Source organism: Fulvia fulva, chromosome 1, assembly GCF_020509005.1.
Source record: "Fulvia fulva chromosome 1, complete sequence".
Taxonomy (NCBI): Eukaryota; Fungi; Ascomycota; class Dothideomycetes; order Mycosphaerellales; family Mycosphaerellaceae; genus Fulvia; species Fulvia fulva.
Genome location: NC_063012.1, coordinates 5,353,754 through 5,375,352, shown reverse-complemented (window position 1 = coordinate 5,375,352; position 21,599 = coordinate 5,353,754). Strand labels below are relative to the sequence as shown.

Here is a 21,599-nt window from a genome sequence, read left to right as displayed (position 1 = left end):
CTAGGCGTATAGTCGATCTTTTATAGCACGAAGTTTATAGAGGATTATAATCGGACAAAGCTACCTACTCTATTTAGAATCGGTATAGTAGACCCGTCTAAGAAGAACGAAGCTACGGAGTACGTTAAAGCGACTCTAGACCTAAACGGTCACGTCGAAGAATTGAACTACTTTGTTACCGGCATTAAGTATGACTTTATTCTTAGTATACCGTAGGTATAGAAGCACCTACTAGACTTCGGGAACTAGACAAATACCGTTATATTTACGTCTTACTACGGAGACTATTACGAAAGAATACTAACGACAGTACGCTATTAACTAGAAAAACAAGCTCGGTAGTAATAGCGTACCGATTGGATAGATATAGCGGCAATTATAGGTATTAATATCTCGTCTATAAGTACTACGGAGGCCGTAGAATGTCTAGAAGATTAGCTTAAAGAGGGCTAATAACTATAAGAAGGCTACCTAATTTAGGAGTAGAATAACGACGCGCTACCTATAACTAAGGAGGAGGCTATAGAAGAAGTTAGTATATAGCTCAGCGCTATAGCAGCGTCCGACTTCTAACAATATATAAAAGGCAAAGACGAAGTAGACCTAGATATATCGCTTCCGCGTAAATTTAAGTCGCGACGTAAGGCCTTCGTTCTACGTATAGGAGACGATACCTTACCTCCTTATCGTAAAGGAGACGACCTCGCTATCGACTTTGACCTAGGTGCTAAGCTACCTTTCGCTCGACTATATCTAATAAGCCTATAGGAGCTCGAAGTCGTAAAGAAGTATATCGACGACTTGAAGACGAAAGGTAAAATTAGAGAAAGTACGTCACGTATTATATCGCTAGTCATTATTATTAGAAAGCTAGCTAGTAGACTACGCGTCTACGTAGACTATAGAGTAGTCAACGCTATTACGATTAAGAACCGATACCCTATCCCGTAGGTTCGAGAGATACTTTAGCGAATAAGCGGGTACTAATACTTTACCGTACTCGATATTGTTACTACCTTTACTAAACTACGTATCCGAGTAGGCGACGAATAGAAGACTACATTTACCTTACGGTATAGGACCTTTAAGTACCTAGTAGTGCCCTTCGGATTAGATAACGCTCCTAGCGTCTTCTATGCCTATATTAACAAAGCCCTAAGGCCTTACCTTAACGACTTCGTTACCGTATACCTTGATAATACGATCGTCTTTAGTAGTATAAGAGAGGAGTATATAGAATATATACTTAAGGTACTAGACTGCTTCATCGATACTAAACTACTATTAGACATCGTAAAGAGCAAGTTTTTCTAGAAGGAAGTTAAGTACCTTAGTCTAATTATTACTACCGAAGGTATTAAGATAGACCTAAAGAAGATCAAGACGATCCTCGAGTAGGAGATACCTAGAAGCGTAAAGGACGTCCTTTCCTTCCTCGGCCTCGCGAACTTCTATCGAAGGTTCGTAGAAGGCTTCTCGAACATCGTACTACCTATAACTACTCTTACGAAGGGGGTCGGTAGTAAGGACAAGTCAAAGCGACCTACAAAATACACTTAGAACTAGACACTAGAGTACTAGTAAGCTTTTAATAGGCTTAAGGCGGAGTTCACGAAGCAACTAGTACTATAGCACTTTGACCTAAGTAAGCCTTACGTTATCGAATACGACGCCTCTAATAGATATACCGGTAGCGTTCTTTTATAGATCGGAGAAGACGGACAGCTTTACCTAGTTATATACTATTCGTAAAAGATAGATCTAGCTAAGTATAACTATAAGATCTACGACAAGGAGCTTATAGCTATCGTTCGAGCTTTTAAGGAATAGGGGCTAGAGCTAATAGGTAGCAAGACTAGGGTATTGTCTAATCACCGCGGTCTATAATACTTTATAACTACTAAGTAGCTAAATCGCCGATAAGTACGATAGAGTAAATTCTTGTCCGGGTTCGATTTCTAGATCGAATACCGACTAGGTAAGCTAGGCGGTAAGCCTAATACCCTAATACGCCGTACTTAGGACATAGACGTAATAGACAATATTAAGAATAGACAACAAACGGTCTTAAAGGAACGTAACCTCGCCCCTAAAGTATAGGAGTCTCTTAGAGTATTAGTAATAATAACGTATACGAACGCTCGCGACTAATATTAGCTCGCGCTTACCGTGCTTAACGCGAACGAGGCGTCTATTAAGGAAGAGATCTAGAACGCCTACGATTAGGACGAGCTCGTAGTAGCAATTAAGAAAGGCCTATAAGCTAGCGATAGTCGGCTACCGTAGAAATTAAATACGTATATTAATCTTAGCGAGTACGAACTAGAGTACGACCTAATTTATATTTAAGGCCGCCTCTACGTGCCTAATAGTAGCAATATCCGCGAAGAACTTATAGCCGCTTGTTATAATGCCTCTATAGCCGGCTACCCGGGGCGCGAGAAGATATACGAGCTAATGACTTGTACGTACTATTAGCCTAGTATATAGGCTAACATCGTACGATATATAAAGAACTGTTATATATATACTAGAACTAAGGCTTTCTATAATACGTACTAGGGCAACCTTAAGTAAATCCTAATACCTAACGGTATATTCGAGGAAGTAGCCCTAGACTATATTATAGTACTTCTAGATAGCTATAGCCCGGAGGGCGTTAAGTATAACTAGATACTTACCTTAATATATCGTCTTATAAAGCGTAAGTACCTTATACTAGTCGTCGACATAGAGCCCGAGATAGCTATAGATATAATCATCCGCTACGTTATTAAGGATTAAGGCCTATTCCGCTCTATCTACTTAGACCGCGGCTCGTAGTAGGTAAGTCGCTTCTAGAAGACGCTTTCCGAACGCCTAGGCATTAAGTATAAGGTGTCGACGGCATAGCACCCTTAGACCAATAGTTAGTCCAAACGTACGAACTAAGTTATAGAGTAGTACCTATATATATACATTAATTACGCCTAAGACAACTAGTACGACTAGCTACTAATAGCGGAGTTTGCTTTAAACAATATAAAAAGTACTGCCGGCGTATTACCGTTCTTTATAACCTTAGGAAGAAACCTAAGAATAGAAGTTCTTAGTAGACCTACCCGTATAGACGTACTACTAGCTACGTAGAAAATTAGCTAGCAAGATATAGACGCTTTCGTAACTTATATAAGCCGTGTATATATACATTACATTAACTAGCTTAAGTATATATAAGTATAGCTTAAAGCCGACTATTAGAAATATAGCCGGAGACCTACGCGGTTATATAAGGTAGAAGACAAGGTTTGGCTCAATTTACGTAATATTCGTACTAAACGACTAGTAAAGAAGCTTAATTATAAGAACGTAGGCCCCTTTACGATTATAAAGAAAGTAGCGACCGATATCTACGAACTCGACCTACCTACGAGTATAAGAATATACTACGTATTCTATACCGACCTACTACGACTATCCGCCGAAGACCCGTTCCCTTTATAGACGTACGAACCTACGCTTACCGAAGTCGATAGCGAAGTTAAGGAATGGCACGATGCCGTAGTAGTAGTAGACAGTCGCTAGACTAGAAAAGCAAAGAAGAGTATTAGCTATACTATTAAATAGGTAGATAGGTTATATACTAAAGAACCTTATATTAACTTAAAAGGCACTATAGACGAACTTGTAGTAGACTACTATTATAAGAACCCTCGCGCTCTAGGACCTCTACGCGGATAGTAAGTACTAGAGCCTAATATAACCGAGCTAATAGACTCGGCGGACAGTACTAGCGATACTAATAACGACGCGGCCGGTACCGCCGACGCTAAGCACTAGTCACGATATAACCTAAGGCGTACTAAGGTATAATAAACAGTCACTTCGTTTCTACGATCTACGCCTAGGACTCGCTACCGCTAGTAACGTCGCTTTACTCGTAGCTTAGGCTCGTCTATAGTCGTATCTTTATATATACCGGAGTTTTAGATTATAGAGTTAGATAGATATACTCTATAGAGCGTTGCTTATTTTGAATTGATAGATATCGCCTCGTAGGCGCTTAAGGCGATTTAAGAAGGGGCGTAGTATCACGGTATAGCCCTACGGCCTACGGCCTTCGGGTTACGTAACTTCGTAAATATAACGTAACGCCTCGGCTCGGTAAACGTCGCGCTTATCTTCGATACGCGCCTTAGCTAGAACTTCTCTTCTCCGTAGAACTTATTCGATTACTTAGCTACGACACCCTTTTACCTACCGAGAGTAGCCTAGACCCGTGTTAAGGGGAAACGTTAGTCGGTTTAGGCGACGAATATTATAGTATTATTAGTACGGGCTACTAAGGGTACGAGAGAACCGGTACGGGTAGTACGGTTATAGGTACGGGCCCGATAGCCGCTACCTACTAGAGTCTAAGAACGACGGGCACCGGCTTATAGGAATTCTTCTAGACTAGTAGTCTACTACTCCTACTACTACGGCTATTACTAGGGTCGTAACTACTTAGGGAAAGTGAGCGGGCGGTCTCGCTCGCTTAGTAAGGCGGTAAGCCGGGCTTATGTCTTAAGTTACGAGATCTTAGTGTCCTACTATATAATCTTAGCCTTAAGTTCGTCGACTTCGTTCTCTACTTACTTAAGATAGCTATTAGTAGTATTAATACGGCCTACTAGCTTATTAGTCATCTTCTTATAGTATTCCTTAGTTACGGCGTCGTCTAAGGCTATTTATAGTATCTAGATATAGGCCTTAGTATCTTCCTAGGATGTCTAATATATTATAGTATCGGCTTATATCTTATCTCGCTCGGTCGCTATATCCTATCGGTCTTCGAAGACGATATTATATTCTTCTTAGAGCTTCGCGAGTTTAGTATCGACTTGATCGCGTTCCTCGTAATAGCGTCGTACCTAGGCTCGGGAGTAGTCGAGTATAACCTTCTAGTAGGCGTACCTATCTATAGTGCTCTTAACCTTAAGATATATAGTATTAGGCCGTAAGGTAATTACCCTCTTAAATGCTTCGGTATCGGCGATCTTATAGTTTATTCGATCGTACTCGAAGTCTATATCGTCGAAGTCGATCTAGTCTATACGAGGAGGCGCTATACTATTAATAAACTATATAAAGTCGATACCTTTACTATCGTCCTCGTAAGACGAGAGACGAGTATCTTCGATATCTAGTCGTACTAGCTTCTTACCCTCTACCCTACTACCCTCGTATCGTATTAAAGACTAAGGCGTATTATTAGTTATAAGAATTTATAAATCGGGTATATAAAGATAAGAGAGAGTAGACCTATCTATTCTATTTCCTTACTTATACTATATTCTACTTACGCGGTCCGGATATATACTATCGCTAAGGATCGAGTTAAGCTAGTTCTAAAGTTCTAGGTTCTAAGGGTCTCTAGTTAGTAACTCGGCTAAGATAGAGGGCGTACGATATAGGTGTTACTATCGCTAAGTAGTAGCGGTAGGTCGTATACTTAAAGGTTATAGGGGAGGGCGTCGAGAGGTCTCGTCGGCGTTCTCTATTATCGCGAATTAATCGTACGGTCTAGTACTATCGTACTGTCTCGGGCGGTCTCGGTATCGTACGTAGAGGTTAGCTCTCTACTCGTAGGTAGGCGTAACTAACTATTACGGGCGAGGGTACTATAATAAGGTCGGGTAAAGATATATATAGTTACGCGAGCTATCTAAGAGAGCGCGAGAAGCGCGAGAAGATAAAGTTACGCAAATCGAGCTAGCGGGTACTAGCGGCCGCTAGCGCGCGGGCGTACGGCCGACGATACTATATTACGAGGTAGTTTATAAAAAGGGCTATCTCGTAACATAAACTTAATACTCTTATCCGATTTAGAATTGTTCTCTTTATCTTCCTAGTACGTTCGTACGTTATAGCTAGTCCGACCGTAGTTACTATACCGCCGTCTACTTAGCTAGCCCTCTTTCGTACCCTCTAACCTACGACTCTTCTTTAACTATTCTATAGCCTTTAACGACTCGACGACTACCTATAACGAGCTAACTCTATACTCTAAGACCCCGCCGTACTAGAGACGCTTTCTTTTACGAGATCGGCGCTTTATAAGAGTCTTAACTTATCGTTTAAGCTTAGAGTTACGAGCTCTAAGAAGCGTATTCTCTTATAGTATTACTTCTCCGCCTTTTATAAGCTAAGAGAAGCTATTATAAGCTGTTTTAGAGTTGCTTAGTATAGCGTCGTATATAAGCTTAGACTACGACGTAAACTCCTTGGAATTACTTAGAGTTTAAGACTACTATAATGTTGTCTAAGGCGGGGGAAGTCCTAGCGGGGTTCGTAGGCGTATATTAAGGCAATTAAGTACTACTTACGCGTTAATAGGAACTAACTCTATAGCCTTAAAGGCCTTCTTATAGTTTGACCCGGTAAATACGTCGAAAAACGCGTCTTTAAACGCCGGAAGGAAGGTTTCTTTATTAATATAGAAGACGCGCTAACGCGCTAAGTCCCGTATACGTTATAAGTACTTTAGTTTTTACGGCGTAAAACAAACTACATTAAGAGGCTATAGGATATACGATAAATACGCCGGTATATAGAGCGTAAGGATCTTATAGTCTAGATAGTAGTCCTTAAAACCCTAGTTTAAATAGCTCTTATAGCCGTCTAAAATAAGTAACCTATAGCTACCTATAGAACGCGCCTCTATATACGCGTTAAAGTGCTTTAACTACTCGAGGCTAAGTACGTTATTTGTCTATCTATTCTCGGAGACCGTAAGCTTCTAATTACGCGGTATATCTACCTCTTTATACTATACTAAAATATAGACGCGCCCTTTATAGATAATAAAGGGCGGGGTCGAGTAGCTAGCGGTATAGATGCTCTAAATAACTATAACCTACTCTCTATTACTAGGCTAAGTAGCCGTAGGGCGAGAGCGTCGTTCTAAGCTAGTAACGACTTTTATAGAGCTAATTACGCCTATTTAAAAGCCTATCTTATCGAAGTTATAGATATCCTTATTATATACGCTATACTTAGTAATAGTCTCTTATATAAGCTTAAACTAGACGCTTATAACTTCTAGATCTTCCTAGAGTATTCTCTAACAGTCCTTTGCTTGGTTAAAGGCCGTTTTAAGCTCGGTAGAGCGCGAAATAAATCTCTCTACCTAGTTCTTACCTACCGGATCCGCGTCGCGTTTACCTAGTAGCTTGTCCGCTATATCTACTACCTCGCTAAGGGTAGGCGCAAATCCTCGCGAATCGAGGTCGAGGATATATCGAATAATTATCTATTCTTTAGTTAACGTAAGTTTATACTAGATAGGGCGAGTATCGACGCGAGGAGTAATTCCGTAGTACCGGCTAGTTAGCGTCGAACAAGGTACCTAATATACTATAGCTACGCGTAGGAGACTCGGAAATTAGCCCTAACGATAGGTAGAGAGGGTAAGAGCAATTCTACCTACTTTATTAGACAATTATATATTATATTATTAAGATATAGTACGATAATTAAGAAGTTGGTCGTACTAAGACAAAATTCCCAGCTCACTAGTGTTCTTAGCTCACGAGTGCTTTACGTTACTTAAAATTCAGAAAATATATCTTAATATCGCTATCGTCGTATATAGAAGAATTAGATATCGTAAGCTATTATAGTATAGAATAGGTACGCATCTACGTAGCAATAGCGCTTTTCGCGACTTACGCCCTTAGATCACCTCCGCTTTAGTAGCCTAGACTTGTTCTTATTAGGCAACGAAGCGAGCTTGCGTCAGGGGTTCTGATAGGCTGAGACTAGCACACTACGCGCGTGAGATGATGTCGCTCGTTTGGCCGCGTCTCGGGGCGCAGCTGAGGCGGCCATTGGGGGCAAGGCACGGATCGTCGTTGTGTCTGCACATCAAGCAGGTCTGCCTACAGTCTCCGGCCGCGACATGGCTCCGTTGACATCGAAGAGGACATTGAAGGCTGTGCAATTATCGCTTGCTGCCAAGCCAGTCCACTGGTGAGGCAAGTCGTGCCCGTGTGTGTGTGTTTGTGAGAGCGCTCGGCATACTTCCTGGTCTCGGCGAAACGATGGCAGTGGACGATGGCGATGGCAACAGCATGCACCAGGTATGGTCGCAAGAACAACACCATATGGCAGAACAGCTTGCGGCGAGTCTCACGCCTCGACGAGGTATGGCGCGCGGAAGATTATACACATGCGGCGGCTGGAGCATGGCTTCGACTATTCACCTATACACAACGACCACCATCTACAGGGACGTCGATGCCAGTCAGGAAGTTCGCCTCTTCACTGCCCAAGAAAGCGCACGTATTACCAACATCCGCTGGCGTGGAGCCTCGGCCAAGAGGGATGGTCGTCATGAACACCTTCTCGTTCTCAGGCTTGCCAAGGAAGAAGTCGGTCCTGTATTCGCAGTCAGCTTACCAATAATCCAACGGCAGATGCGCAAACCCTTACAGTCCAGTGCCTAACCCAACGACTGGACATACACTGTTGAAGCGAATGTTGTCCGGCGCGTATTCCACGGCCATGGATTTCGACGCGTTGATCACGGCAGCCTTGGAGGCATTGTACCACGTCAGCCCTCCCCGAGGCCGGAGCCCTGCCGTTGAGGCAATGGTGATGAATGAGCCCCCGTTCTTCTTCTCTTGCAAGTATGGTACCAGGACCTGGGTGGAGAGGTAGATGGCTCTCACATTGACAGTGAACACCTTGTCGTACTCCTCTTCCGTGACCTCGCCGGTTGGCTGTCCTAAATTAGCAGCTGTCCGTGGTCAATTGGTCATGCTAGAGACCCACCTTGTTACGATAGGTGGTGCCTGCGTTGTTGATGACCACATCTAGCCTTTGAAACTTGTCATCGACAAACTTCTTGAGCGACTCCCAGTCTTCTCTCTTTGTCACATCTGTCCGATGAAACTCGCACCTAAGTTCTTGTGCAGTCTTCTGGCCGACATCCTCGACGAAGTCTGCAATCACAACTTTGGCACCCTCCTCGATGTACTTCTTCGCAATGCCCTTGCCAAAGCCTCCTCCGCCGCCAGTCACGATCGCGACCTTTCCCTCAAGCTTTCCTGGCATGTTGACGGTGTAGTGCTTCGACAATACTAACGCCCAAAGTTCACGCAGTCCAGATCACTACAGGTATGGCCAGCACGTCAGAGCGGCTGCAGTACTTTTTAAGTAGTCGCGTCGCGCATCTCCTCGAGTCGCCAGACCGACCCCGCAACTGCAACTCTCTGCTCTCATTGCGGGGAGCACCTACCCTGTGGGGCCTTGCTAAGCCCTGGGAATAAAACATCTCCGATCCCACTCCCGCTACGCTTGCATTGGCAGTAGCCGACTTACCACTGAGCCGAATCTTTAGCCACAATTCGGCACGTTGGCATGTGTGCACGGCAGGAAGTGCGCGCTGGACGAGAGAAGAGAACGGTCAGAACGGGCTCTGGGACAAGATGAGACCCAGCGAGATCTTATGCTTTGTATGCAAGGGAGAGCCTGCGAGGAAGTGCGTACATGTAGACTGCTAGGCTTGACAGTGAGTGCTAGCAGCTCTCCCGGAACTTCCAACGTCATATGTGCAGTGGCCAGAAGTGGGTGTCTGGCAGGACAAGTGAAAAGATACTACTGCTTGAGGCCAGATAGGAGACCCTGCAAGAAAATAAATGCTGCCATCGCTCCTGGATCTGGAGGTGCGTCCTGCTTTGTCTCGGCGCTTTCACCAACATATGTAGCTAGTCATTATCAGTACGCGTTGCTCGAGACATGTCCAGCAACTCACCTCTTCCAAAGCTAGCTTTCATGCCTGATGTGCTCTGAGCTCCCAGCTGGGCAGCATCCACGGCCTTGGCAAGATCAGCGTCTTTTTCCAACGCCTCACAAAACGGTATCAGCGTGTCCATGACTGTTCTCCCGCCCTGCCTTGCGCTGGTGTAATTCATCAAATTCTTCAGAGCCGCTCCAGCAGCTTGGCCGGCACTCTTCGTGTCGAGAGAAAACCCGCTCTCGTCTCTGGCGTATGCTTGCCTCAAACTGGTCGTGAAAGATGCCAGGACGATGCTGATTATTGCGCCCAAAGTGCCACCAATCTCCTCCACTGCTTCGCCGACCTCGTCCAGGGTATGGAAGAAAGACCCCTCGTTCGTCAAACCTGCATTCAACTTCTTAAGCACTCCTTTGCACATGCCCACAACAGCCTCACCACAGTCCCCGTCTCCCATTTGAATATCCCACTTGGTGATATCTGGTTCCGCCTGGATCGCAGCGTTGCATGCACTCCTCAAAGCCGAGTCCAGGGCTGTAGCGTCCACCGTGGGCCCTTGCTTCGCGGCAGCTTCTGTAGCGCTGTCTACTGACAGCTTAGCCTTTTCTTTGACGGGCACGATTTCCCTGTAACCATTCCTAGGCCATGCTGGAGCCGTTGTGTCCTGGTCAAGGAGATGAATCAAGGTGAATATGCTTGTTTTTGTCTCGCGTTCGATACCTGACACATTGAGCAACGAGATGGACCACCCAGGAGCATTAAGCGAGGTCTCGAAGTCCTGGGCAAAGATCCGCCTGGGTATAATCTTCCAGTCGCGCTCCAACACTTTCCGAGTAACGCTCGTTAAAGCTTCGATCTCGAAGTTAGACATCCCACCAAAGTTGTTGATGAGAAGGCAGACCACATCGTCTTGCCTGAACTCGACAAAAGCTCGCTCTTTGTCGGTTGGGTCTAGACAGTACTTCAGCATGTCCCCGACCAGGTCCTCAACGGGTGGCATGGGCGAGATCTCGTGTAGTCCTGCCAAGCAGATAGGTGTTAGCTATACTCTGAAACTATATGGCAGTGTCTTTCGGCAGATCTTGCTGAGCCAATGGGCAAGGCGCAGACATGTCTCATGCAAACGATGCCTTGTGCCGTTCATTTCTTGTCATTTCTTACCAGCCTCATTGTGTATGCCCATCCCCAGCACGTACGCGTCCTGTGGTATTGATCGGTGATGCTCTCTGCCCGGAATGTGGCAGTGGTCTAGAGACGACCCAACAGTGACGGCGTTCGCATTGACGGAGAGGCCAATCTTCATACACTTCTCGTAGTCGTAGCCCGCTTCTGCAGCGCTGCCGCACAGCTTCAGAACAAACATATTGGCAGCCAATCCTCTTCGTCCCGTGTTCTCCGTCTGTTTCCTGCCCAGTGCCACATCATCCGTCATCCTGAGTATGCCAACCTTGTACCCTAGACCTTCCGATTTCTCTCTTGCCAGTCCAAAATGCAGATTGTCCCCAGTATAATTCGTGATGCAGAGGATGATACCTGCATCTGATGGCACGTGCTTGATCGCGGCCATGATCTGCTTGGTGGAAGGACTGGCGAAGACCTCGCCGTTGACAGCAGCTGCGAGCATCCCATCGCCTACGTAGCCGCTCCATGCTGGCTCGTGGCCACTCCCGCCGCCCGAGATAACAGTCACCTTCGAGGGATGATGTGTCCTGGAGTAGACGACCTTGTGGGGGGCATCGAGGGCAAGATGGCTGTTCCTGGCGACGAGGCACTCCAGGCCTTGGACCACGACGCCCTCTGTTTGGTGGAAGAAATGCTTAGTACTCATGACTGGCAGACAACGGGCAACTCTAGGGAAACAGCAGCGAGCTCTCCACACATACAAGAGGCAAAGAAACAGTACCCATTTTACTACCACCTGCACCTCTCGAGCTCTCGATCTCTCTCCGGGCGGCTGTAGCTGCTCTTCTCAGGCACGCATGTCAATAGCCGCCGCCGGCTGAGACAGCTCCTCCGTCAGCTGCACGAGCTGCTGCTGTCTCGTGCGTGGTGAGGGGAAGGTGCTCTAGCACTAATAACAGAGAGCTCGCAACGAGAACCGTCTCGTCTCGAGGCCCATGCAGAAAGTCCACGATCGATAGACGGCCAACGTTCTAGCTCCACTGCGTGAGAGACAATGCCAACGTGTGAAGGGTACATGTAGGATGGTAAGCAGTATCTCTTGCATGCAGCACTGACAGCGCGCAAACCGCTGGCGCGAGCGCTTCAATACTCGCCTACATGAGCTTGTACTGGACGACTATAACAATCACCTCAAAGCTGCTGCGCCGACCACGATGCTCACGAAACTTATGGAAGAAGGGGTGGAGAAGGTCGTGAGTCTCACTGAGCTTTGGATGCATAGATGCGGGTCAGCTGGTAAAGCATAGAGTACAAACTTATCCGCATGTCGTCGCTTTCTGTTGTAATTGGGTCGCACTCTTGCAAAAGCAGACGTATGGACGATCTGGTTTACCAAGGATACGTACCTCGCGTTTCCTGACCACGTTGAGACGGGAGAGGCCCTAGATTGGCGACTTGGCTGGTAGTGGTATCGTCATGAACGGGTGCATGCACAGAAGGTGAAATGATTTGCTCAACATCTATCTAGGTCGATGTGGCGATGGCTAGAGCATAGAGGCCTCTCAGAGTAGCTGAGGCCGAACCAATAGGTCTGGCATATGAGATATGAGCATCACAGGTTGAAGTAAAACTTCCTTCAGGTTCTCTCCCGACACTGACCCAGCATGTCTTTTGCGTATCCATCCCTGCCTTCATTGACAGTGATGCGCTCGGCTGCCTTGACCAGATCATAAGCGATTTCATCAGACACGACGCTGTCCTTTTGGTATTGTGGATGCTCCCTGACGAAGTGCCGGATCCATTTCGAGGCGGTCCAAAGAGAGCCGTTGGCACGTCCTCGTATCAACGCAAGGTACCGCGCCAGCTCGCATCGAGTCTCGACGTCCACGTTGATACTGTCGAGATATGACTCAACGAGAGGCACTAGCCCCGGGAAACTGCCATCAGCTTTGCCGTTGATGATCTCGTCCACCGTCATGAGTTCGTACTCGTCTTCAATGGGGCCAGGCGTATGGGGTCTACTATGCTGAGGTGTGCCGGGAGCTGAAGAGGCAATGCCATTGGTCTTAGTCTGCCGCCTGGGTAGTACGTCTCGCCGAAAGTAGAACTTATCATTCAACACCGCATCCCGCCTGTGCGCGGTCTCCATATTTTCCGTTGTTCGCGGGATGGGCACGTAGAAGTTCAGGTCGAAGCTGAGAATTGCTCTGGTGATCAAGACCACGAATACCGAGAATGCTGCATTCTCAAAGTCTGTAATTTGGATCTCCATTGGCCGGACTTCGACTCGCCAGCCGATGTCATTGCCAGGAGGCGGTGGTTTGAATCGCATGTGCTGCCAATTTGTGCTTTGCAGATTTTCGAAGTTGTCGGTGCTGTTCAGATCGAGCGTCTTGAGGTCTTCCGCGAAGACGACGATAGGATCCCGGATGAAGAGGTGTGCAAAGTGTGTGGCCAAAAGATCGTCCATACCGCCCTCGACCAGACGAGCCTTCAAGTCCTCATCCACGACCAGATCCGGATCGAGATATTCGGGGCGTAAGCGCGGATCCTGGGAGATATAGGTGCTGTTGCAAGCATATCGTGACTTTGGTATTCGCCACCGGTCGTGCATCAAAGGCTTCTCACCGAGCTCTTCTGGGGTTCGGTCGTCGACGGCAGCACTTATCTGATTCCATCGAACGTCCGTGTCTGCCAGGCAGCCTTTGTAGATGGGCGTCGCAGCTGTCAATGCAAGAAGGATTGGACCCAAAGGCGACAACTGGTCATACATCTTGCGTCCTTCGGCAATGTTAGTCGCCTGGAAGGTGATTTGCAGACAGCAAGATCCCATGCCGAATGCCATGGCATCCATGTGGATGTAGTCGTCCTTGGCAGCACCATTTCGTACATCATCGTCCTCTGGCCAGTTGTGGAGATCGTAGTCGACGGTCGGGTCTTTCCACGGCATCGCTGTGTTCTCATCGTGGTAGACAGGCACATTCACTTCCACCTTACGTCCTCGCCGCCACCGTATGTTCGCTGCCAAGGTTGGAAAGCGGATATGCGGATTCGCAATCTCGTCAGGAACAAACTGTGATCGCAGTCTAGGCCCAGATGGCGGGTAGTATGGTGTGATGGATTTCCTGTCTCCAAGGAGTGGAAAGGTGGTGAGTGTGATTGGGAACTCATGGTCATGCATGTGCTCCTTTGCAATCTTTCGTCTCCATTTCATGTCCTGCTCGACAGCGAGCAAATCCTTGAAGCCGATGCCCCATGGTGCGCCGGGTGTGGCTTCGAGCATGAATCGACCGAATTCTGGGTGAAAAGTCGGCGCGGGTCTCTTTGCACTGCAAGACTGTCAGGCAGGTCTCACAAGCTGCATGGCACATGATGCCTTACTTGGTATGGCCTCTGGCAAGATCGGGCACGCCACCACCCTGCTTCAATAGCTCAGGGTCGCTTGCCAGTGCTTCGAGGATATCGGCCTGACGCAGCGACAACTTGACTTGCTTCTTCTCATCATCGAAGGCAACGACGAGGTATTCGATCTTTGCACAATCAGCGTCATCGCAAGCGCATGGCATTGTGCGCTTACCATACCTCGTCTCCCCAGAGTAGAGCATCTCTCTCCTTGCCTTTGGCTCGCTTCCAGATAGCCAATAGTTGCTACACAGATCGTCAGCTGGAGCATTCACCCTCGATGCAATTGCATGCTTGGCTCTGCGCACCTCGATACCCCACTCCCGCACATGGCCGGCCACCTTCTTCGCCTCAGGCCAGTCTAGCGGTGTTCCGACAGCTCTGCGTTGCACGAATCAACAAGATGCCCTGCAGCTGCACATGTTCAGATCGCGTACAGTAGTCCCATCGTTGCCGTTAGTGCTGCAAGTGCTCTTCTTGGTGTAGCGCATGCAGCCTGTACCACCACAATCGCATGTGCCCTCTGTGGTCCGGCCGGAGGTTGAGTGTCGTTCGTGAGAGGGCCGGAGCGAGGTGATCTTCACAGCTCCGTCGGGTGGGGTGGGGGTCGGGGGTCGGGGGTCGGGGGGCTGTCTTGGTGGTGTGGGTGTATGCGGGGGTGTGTGTGTGAGAGTGAGAGGTGTGAGGCGTCGATGCGCTAGCAGCTGTCGTGCTCCAGGCTATGTCGTTCTCAGCATCCTCGCAAGCACATGCATGCAAGTACAGGCAATGGGAACGTCAACTTTGGTGCAACTTCGTGCAAGTGGGGTCTGTCCAGGTTGAAACTTCCAGCAAGCGGACGTGGGCGTGCTCCGAGCCGCCTGTGAGCGGGTGGGGGCGATCTGTGCTACGAGGAGGGAGTGGTATGGATGGAGATGAGGAGTAGGTATGATGCTGCTACGTGCATGTCGCTCGGCGAAGAAGCATGAAGGCGTCGAGGCGTGGAAGATGGAGTGGATGCAAGCGGCGCGACAATCTCGAAGATCATCGTCGTTGGCGGCTTCTTCTGCAGTGCACATTACTAAACATGATGCAAGCGTGCCCTTCCGTCAGCACTTGACTGCACTCATGTGCTCGCTTCGATCTTGCGTCCATGCATGTCCAGTGTGCATGTACATTAATTAATTATGTATGTACATGTGTGTACATGTGTCTCCACTCCAGTACATGTAGTAACATTGAACAGTAGTAACATTGAACATTGAACATTGGACATTGGACATTGAACATTGGGCATTGGACATTGGACATTGAACTCATCCCAGAACTGTTGCATCTCCACAACCCCACACCTGGACGCTGCCTTCCGCACTGCGCACTGCGCACTGCGCACTGCGACTGCGACTGATGTTGGGTGCCACAGGCCATGCCGTCCGACGTGGCCTGCGGCACGCCACTGACTTGACAGCTAGTACCTGCTTGTTGGTTGCACTGCTGCTCGCTCATGACCACCGTCTATTTGCTACATCTGATCGGTATCTCACACCTTCCGCCCAACGCGCCACGGTTCAATGTTGCTGCACCACAGACCTGTCACTGCACTGGCCCGAGAACGATCACGCCCCTCGACATCGGCTGCCATCTGCACTTCACATCGTACTGTGAGCAACGTTGGGCACGACCACACGTTGATAATCTAGGAAACTGGTCGAGTCTCGATGCTTCCATGCTACGTGTACACTGCTGCCATCACGAAAGCGTACAGGGTTGCCTTTGTACATGCCACAAACGTAGCTTGACAGCGCTACGTCGCTCCTTCCGACGAGATAAGACTTTAAGCTCATTCAAACTCCAGCAAATGCAGGTAAACCCTAAAAGACTTCTTCGGTGGTATATCGCTGCTTCAAAATCTCCCTCGACTCCGTCAATTTGATCCGCCCAATGTTCGTGATAGCCATCATAAAAGCCCCTAGGTGACAAATCCTCCCTAACAAAGGCCCCCCCTCCCCCCTCGCCCCCCACTGGCCAGCTTTGTCGTAGTGTTGTGCCGCGCATGTACAATCACAGCGTCTAATAACGCTCGCAAACCTTTCATAATTGCAGGAGTATCCATCTCCTTCCTGCCAGGGCCTCTGAAAAGGCCCGAATGCGCCGTGGGTATCGCTGAAAAGCAGTATAAGCAGTAGCATAACATGCTCAAAATGCGGACAAACATATCAGTGTGTTTGGCGACAGAGACGGCCGTGGTCACTTCGACCTGGGTGTTCATGGCATGTTCTCTTTAGGTCGCAGGTTGGAGTTGCCAACGCTCGTGTTCTTGTTGGCGCCATTGTTCTTCCTGGTGAGTTTCGCGTAGTGCAGGCCGCAAGCATTGCACAGAGTCCTGGCCCCGTCCGGTCCTCGTCGCCATTCTGGTGTCTCGGCGCGGTTACAGCTGTGGCATCGACCTGGTGGTGCAGCCCGTCCTCTCCGCTTCTTGGTGTCAACGCCTGCGAACCCACCAGCCTTACTTTCGTCCATCTCTGGAGCATGGAGATCTGGCTGTGGCTGCGGACCCTCACTAAAAGCTTTGTGTTGGAGGCGCTGATCAGCTGCTTGCTGTTCGTAGACCGCTTGCTGAGCCAAAACCACATCTCGTATTTTGAGCAGAGAGTCAAGCTGCGCACGTGATTTAGCCACCATGTCGTCCACTTCCACAATTCCTGGTAAAGTAGACGGCGAAGGCCCTACTCGCTGCGTTTGATGCATCCGGTCACCGTATCGACGTGCGAAATCGCCCAAGTGTCCGCTGACGCTGCTTATCTGAGTCTGGTTAGCATGCATTGCATGGGATGAAAAGATCGAAGCATACCTCGTTCAAAGCTTGCCCCAAGTCGTAGAAGTCCAGATGACGTTTGACATTATCACCGTAATTAGCCTGCTCAGGTTGCCGACTGTCAAAGCGAGCAGTGTTCTCAGCTTTCCAGCCGGACGATGACGTCGTCTGCGGCGTCCCATAAACCGTGGAAGGCTGGTAGATGGGCCCGGAAGATGTACTGGCAGGCGGCGTAGGGTCGGCATATCTGGGTGGGTACGGCGTGTAGCCATATGGGACGCTGCTCGGCGGGGCCATGGAGCCCGCACTAGGATTTGGCGGGTGTTCAGATGCTGGCGAGGACTCCAGCGGACGTGAGAAGCTCGTGGGTGGGGGTGGTGAACGGGACTGTGGTTGAGCAGAGGGCTGATGCAGCACCGGCTTAGAGTCCTGCACGGGCGGGTAGGCTGCAGGAGCACGGGTAGCCTCGGCGGGAGGAGGATACGATTGTCGTTGTGCTGGCTCCGAGCGATACTGTGGATATTGCGAATAGCTACTGCTGTTTGCGAACGAATTCGCGTGGCCTGGAGGCGGTTCCATCGGATATGATCGTCTCGATGAGGCAGATGGAGATGTTGGCGGGCCAGATGCCGGCAGAGGAAGATGTGTCGACTGCAGAGGCGCGGGAGCAGCAGGTGCAGATGCGAAGGCGGTTTGGCTGTCGACGCCTAGCGCTTCCGAGATCGATGGCAGTGATTGCCTGGGGCCTTGTTTGGCAGCTTCCTTCTCATGCTCGCTGGTGCGACGACTCTCGGGCGGGGTGTGCACACCTGATTGCGTACCCGTCCATGCGTTTGCATGCTGCTGTGCTGGAGGGGCCACTCCATGGGCATGACTGTAGGGCGGAGGTGGTCCTGAAGGGTATTGATAGGTCGGGCTGGGAGCGGCGCTGGTATTCGATAAACTTTGTGGCGTGCCAGCGTTGTGGTTCTGGTAAGCGTCTTCTTCGCGCTTCACCTGGTCCACGTCGAGGTAACTGAGCGCTGGCAATTGAGGCCTGGAGGGAAGAGCTGTCAGTGACAGGTTCTATGTGAGATGCATCACACACGCCAGTATGCCGTGAAAGACGAGTGTTGGGTACGTACCTGCGATCCATATTGTGAGAGGATGGGCGGGTGTCGACTGATGGCGACTATGTACGGTGACGGTGAGGTGCCTGCTCGGAGGTGGCAGCAGAAGCAGCACCGGCGACGGCGATGGCGATGGCGATGGCGATGCACCGAAGGCTATCGAGAGCTCGACGGCAAGGAATGCACGCACCCAGGCGTGCGAGTGCGAAACGGCGGGTGGCAGTGGTGGTGATGTTGCGCTCTGGCGGAGTCGATCCGGAAGGGTTCGCAGTCAGACTGTTCGCTGTGGCATAGGGAGCCCGGCTGCGAGAAACGAAAGGCGGCAGCGGTCTGTACTCGCGTGCGGTGGATATATGGTTTGGGCTGGCAGGACTTGCGGCCGGCCGGGTGGGTGTGTAAGCAAAGATTGGGTGCAGACAGAGCAGTGGCAGAGGCAGAGGCAGAGGCTATCGATTGATGGTTGTGGAAGAAGGCGACGGCAGCAGTCGTGAGTTGGACCGCGCCATGCTAGACTAGGGACACTTCTGTACTCGCTTGACGAGACCAGGGTCAGGGTGTTTCCGAGTGATGATCGGAGATTCCAAGCACCCATGCAGGGAGGGAGCGATATGGGCAAGAATCTGAGTCTACTCCGAAGTGATAACAACGCTCCGCTGCTTTTCTGACTATCAATTCATCGGGGCGTGCATGCTCTGCCCGTGGCCGCTGACTACAACGGCGCTCCCTCCCCGCGCCGTGGACACAGCGGAGGGCATTGCTGCCCACCAGCGTGTGTGCGTCGCATCGCATCCCGGTGGTGTTGCGACTGGTAAGCCGACAGCGCCACACGTTGGCCGGGTCGATCGACGAGACAGCGATCCCTCCCGCTTGTCGTGATTGCGCCGCCACTGTGTATCCACGGTTCATGCAACTCATGGAGCTCGGCAGTGGTAGCACTGCAGTACCGGCTGCCGCAGCAGGACTTCTTCGTGGCAGCAGGCTAGCAGCGGCGAAAGGTCGACGCCAAGGGCACTCCGTAATGTTCTTTATGCACGCAGCCGCACCACGCCGTCCGAAGTGGTGCTGTAGCCGAGATCCCTTGCGCACAGACACGCGATCTCGATCCAGCCAATCGCGATCCGATGACCTGATCCTTGCGCTGCGAGGAAGCAAGATCAGGGCAGCCAGGTACGCAATCGCTGCCGCATCCGCGTGAACACCACAGACAGCAGCAGTCGTCTGCTGCTGCCACTACTGTCCTGTGCCGCTTCGTGATGTGAAGATGCCAAGGCAGCAGCTTGAATGATGGTGCAAGCGCGGCGTTTGGCGCTGCAAGATGGATCGCAACTCAATCTTCGCGACGCTGTGAGAGTACATGATCCTTCAGTGGGGTCGCACATGTCGTGTGGTCGTGCCAAATGCCCACAGAACCGCTTCGATCGCAATGGCGAATGTTTGCATGTCGAGATCGGGGCACGGAGCTCCCACGACTCCACAGTAGTGCCACAGTAGTGGCAGCTCGCGAGCAAACCAACTCGAGAGATGGCCTCTTTGGGTAAAAGCCAAGATTTCGATTTCTGGCACTGGGTGCCGACGGCAACGACACCGGGAACGTTCCCCCGGTACGAGATGCTGGCGCTGCCCGTAGGAGGAACGATTGACAGGTGTTGGTGCCCGAAATTAATGCTTCAATCAATCTCGACTGCCGGCAGTCCAGCATTGATTGATGTGGTCCTTGTGAGGGACAGCTCCAAGTCTGGCCGTACACATCGTTGACACGGCGGAGGTTGCCGGCATTGCTGATGCACATGAATATTAATAACGGCACGCACGCACAGCCGATCGATTCGGACGAAGCAACAGATGCGCTGCTCGTCGCTGCGACTGGCCGCTGTCAAGCGGGAGCCAGGATCAGCATTGCATGTGCGAGCTAGTACTGCCAGGCCTCTCCGGACGTGTACCTGATAAGTGTACGACGTTCTTGCGTGTGGCATCGCAATATGGATGCCAACAATAAATAACACATCTTGCGATTGGAAGCGCGCAGACAAAGCGGTAGTTCTAAGCTACCTAGGTAGAGGAGCGGATGCAACCACATCTCGCACGCAGAAAGTACGCTACTAGTGCTGCCGCGGAGACCCTGGATTATTAATCGTGGTGTCGCGACTTCGTCTCGGACACGCTCCTGCATGATCCCCACACACCTTCGACCTTCGTGCATCCCACCACATCACAATCACATGCTCTTGAGATACAGCGAAATCTCTGCTGCGAAAGTGCACCAGCTCGATCTGTTGGCTCACATGGGTGAACCCCGGTCCTGTGTTCCACCACTGACCACTGACCAGTGTCAGTACTGTGCTAGTTTCATTTCGTCTTCATGCCCTGTCCATGGACTAATCTATGTCCACGAGGCCGATCGATCGTGTTACAGGCCTAGCACATCTTGGCGATGCTTTGACTACGGTATCGGGCACCACCTGTACTGCTGGTCTCAGCTACCGTCATGGAGTTGGTGGTCGACGCCCGCATCATGCAGGGCAATTTTAGGCTTCATAGCTCGTGTCCCGAGCCACTTCACCGCAACGTGGTAGTGGTATAACTGGTACTTGTCGTCTCCGTCGTGGAGCAACCCGCCCTATGAGCACTCATAGCCCTAGAACCATCGTCGGCTATCACTTCACCGCCGCGCCACTGACTCGCCATCAAGTAGACGGATGTGCTGTCTACCCATCTGCACAGCCGGCTATGTCTCTCCTTGCAACCTATATGGGCAGGAATGACCTTACCGAAGCAGTGGGACATGCCAGCCATAGCAGCGCAACTGTTTGTGAGATCGAACATCTCCGGTCACAAGGATATCGAATTGCTCAACAGTAGGCAAGCTGGTGCTAATCACCGGGAGCAGAGCAGGCAGCAACGACGATGGAAGGTGGGAGTGTCTAGCGCAGCGCAAGCAGGAGTGCATTCTGGCGCTGACCAAGATGTGCCAGATCTAAGGCTCCGATGAACAGCGTTCCTTGTCATGTTGTCGCCTTAACACCCCAGCCAAGCCCAGCCTGATCAGGGGGTAGGCTCTATCCGTCTATCGTAAGCTCAAGAGAATGCCGGTCCGATTTCGGGCATTCAATGAGCAAGCGGTCCAGGCGCGTTCCTGACACAGACGCTGTCCGAATCTGAGATGTCAGAGGATGATGCCGTACACCCTGTCCATGTCCGGCTGGCACTTGGCAACACGATCACATCAGAGCACCTGCTCCGTCACTCGCAAGTCTGCTTCATCAGCACAACAAAGTCCAACTGCCACGCACGACGACGTGGAACATGCTTTCCGGGATGGAATTTCTCATACCATTTTACATCAATCGTGCGCGCATGGCTACACCGACAGTCAGGGTACAGTCTGCTTCCACGTCCGATCGTTACCCACTTT

General features: G+C 50.0%; 5 protein-coding genes across 5 annotated transcripts; all 5 read right to left on the bottom strand.

Annotated features, from left to right (window-relative positions):
- Positions 1-8,225: 8,225 nt before the first annotated feature.
- On the bottom strand, positions 8,226-9,078 carry CLAFUR5_01065 (4-formylbenzenesulfonate dehydrogenase TsaC1/TsaC2; the record flags this gene model as incomplete). Its single annotated transcript, XM_047900213.1, has 3 exons — positions 8,226-8,400; positions 8,455-8,744; positions 8,797-9,078. 3 exons carry the CDS (start codon positions 9,076-9,078, stop codon positions 8,226-8,228), a joined length of 747 nt encoding a protein of 248 aa, XP_047755766.1.
- A 543-nt stretch (positions 9,079-9,621) lies between these two features.
- On the bottom strand, positions 9,622-11,588 carry CLAFUR5_01064 (Dihydroxyacetone kinase 1; the record flags this gene model as incomplete). The annotated part of the gene is made up of 3 exons (XM_047900212.1): positions 9,622-9,731; positions 9,779-10,780; positions 10,922-11,588. The coding sequence occupies 3 exons, from the start codon at positions 11,586-11,588 to the stop codon at positions 9,622-9,624; spliced, it is 1,779 nt and encodes a 592-aa protein (XP_047755767.1).
- A 930-nt stretch (positions 11,589-12,518) lies between these two features.
- CLAFUR5_01063 (Glutamate--cysteine ligase) lies at positions 12,519-14,732 on the bottom strand (the record flags this gene model as incomplete). The annotated part of the gene is made up of 5 exons (XM_047900211.1): positions 12,519-14,211; positions 14,264-14,412; positions 14,465-14,530; positions 14,593-14,665; positions 14,722-14,732. 5 exons carry the CDS (start codon positions 14,730-14,732, stop codon positions 12,519-12,521), a joined length of 1,992 nt encoding a protein of 663 aa, XP_047755760.1.
- A 1,402-nt stretch (positions 14,733-16,134) lies between these two features.
- On the bottom strand, positions 16,135-16,452 carry CLAFUR5_20006 (uncharacterized protein; the record flags this gene model as incomplete). The annotated part of the gene is made up of 1 exon (XM_059462865.1): positions 16,135-16,452. One exon carries the CDS (start codon positions 16,450-16,452, stop codon positions 16,135-16,137), a length of 318 nt encoding a protein of 105 aa, XP_059318861.1.
- Positions 16,453-16,528: 76 nt separating this feature from the next.
- On the bottom strand, positions 16,529-18,213 carry CLAFUR5_01062 (Biofilm regulator 1; the record flags this gene model as incomplete). Its single annotated transcript, XM_047900210.1, has 3 exons — positions 16,529-17,065; positions 17,115-18,114; positions 18,203-18,213. The coding sequence occupies 3 exons, from the start codon at positions 18,211-18,213 to the stop codon at positions 16,529-16,531; spliced, it is 1,548 nt and encodes a 515-aa protein (XP_047755761.1).
- Positions 18,214-21,599: the final 3,386 nt, after the last annotated feature.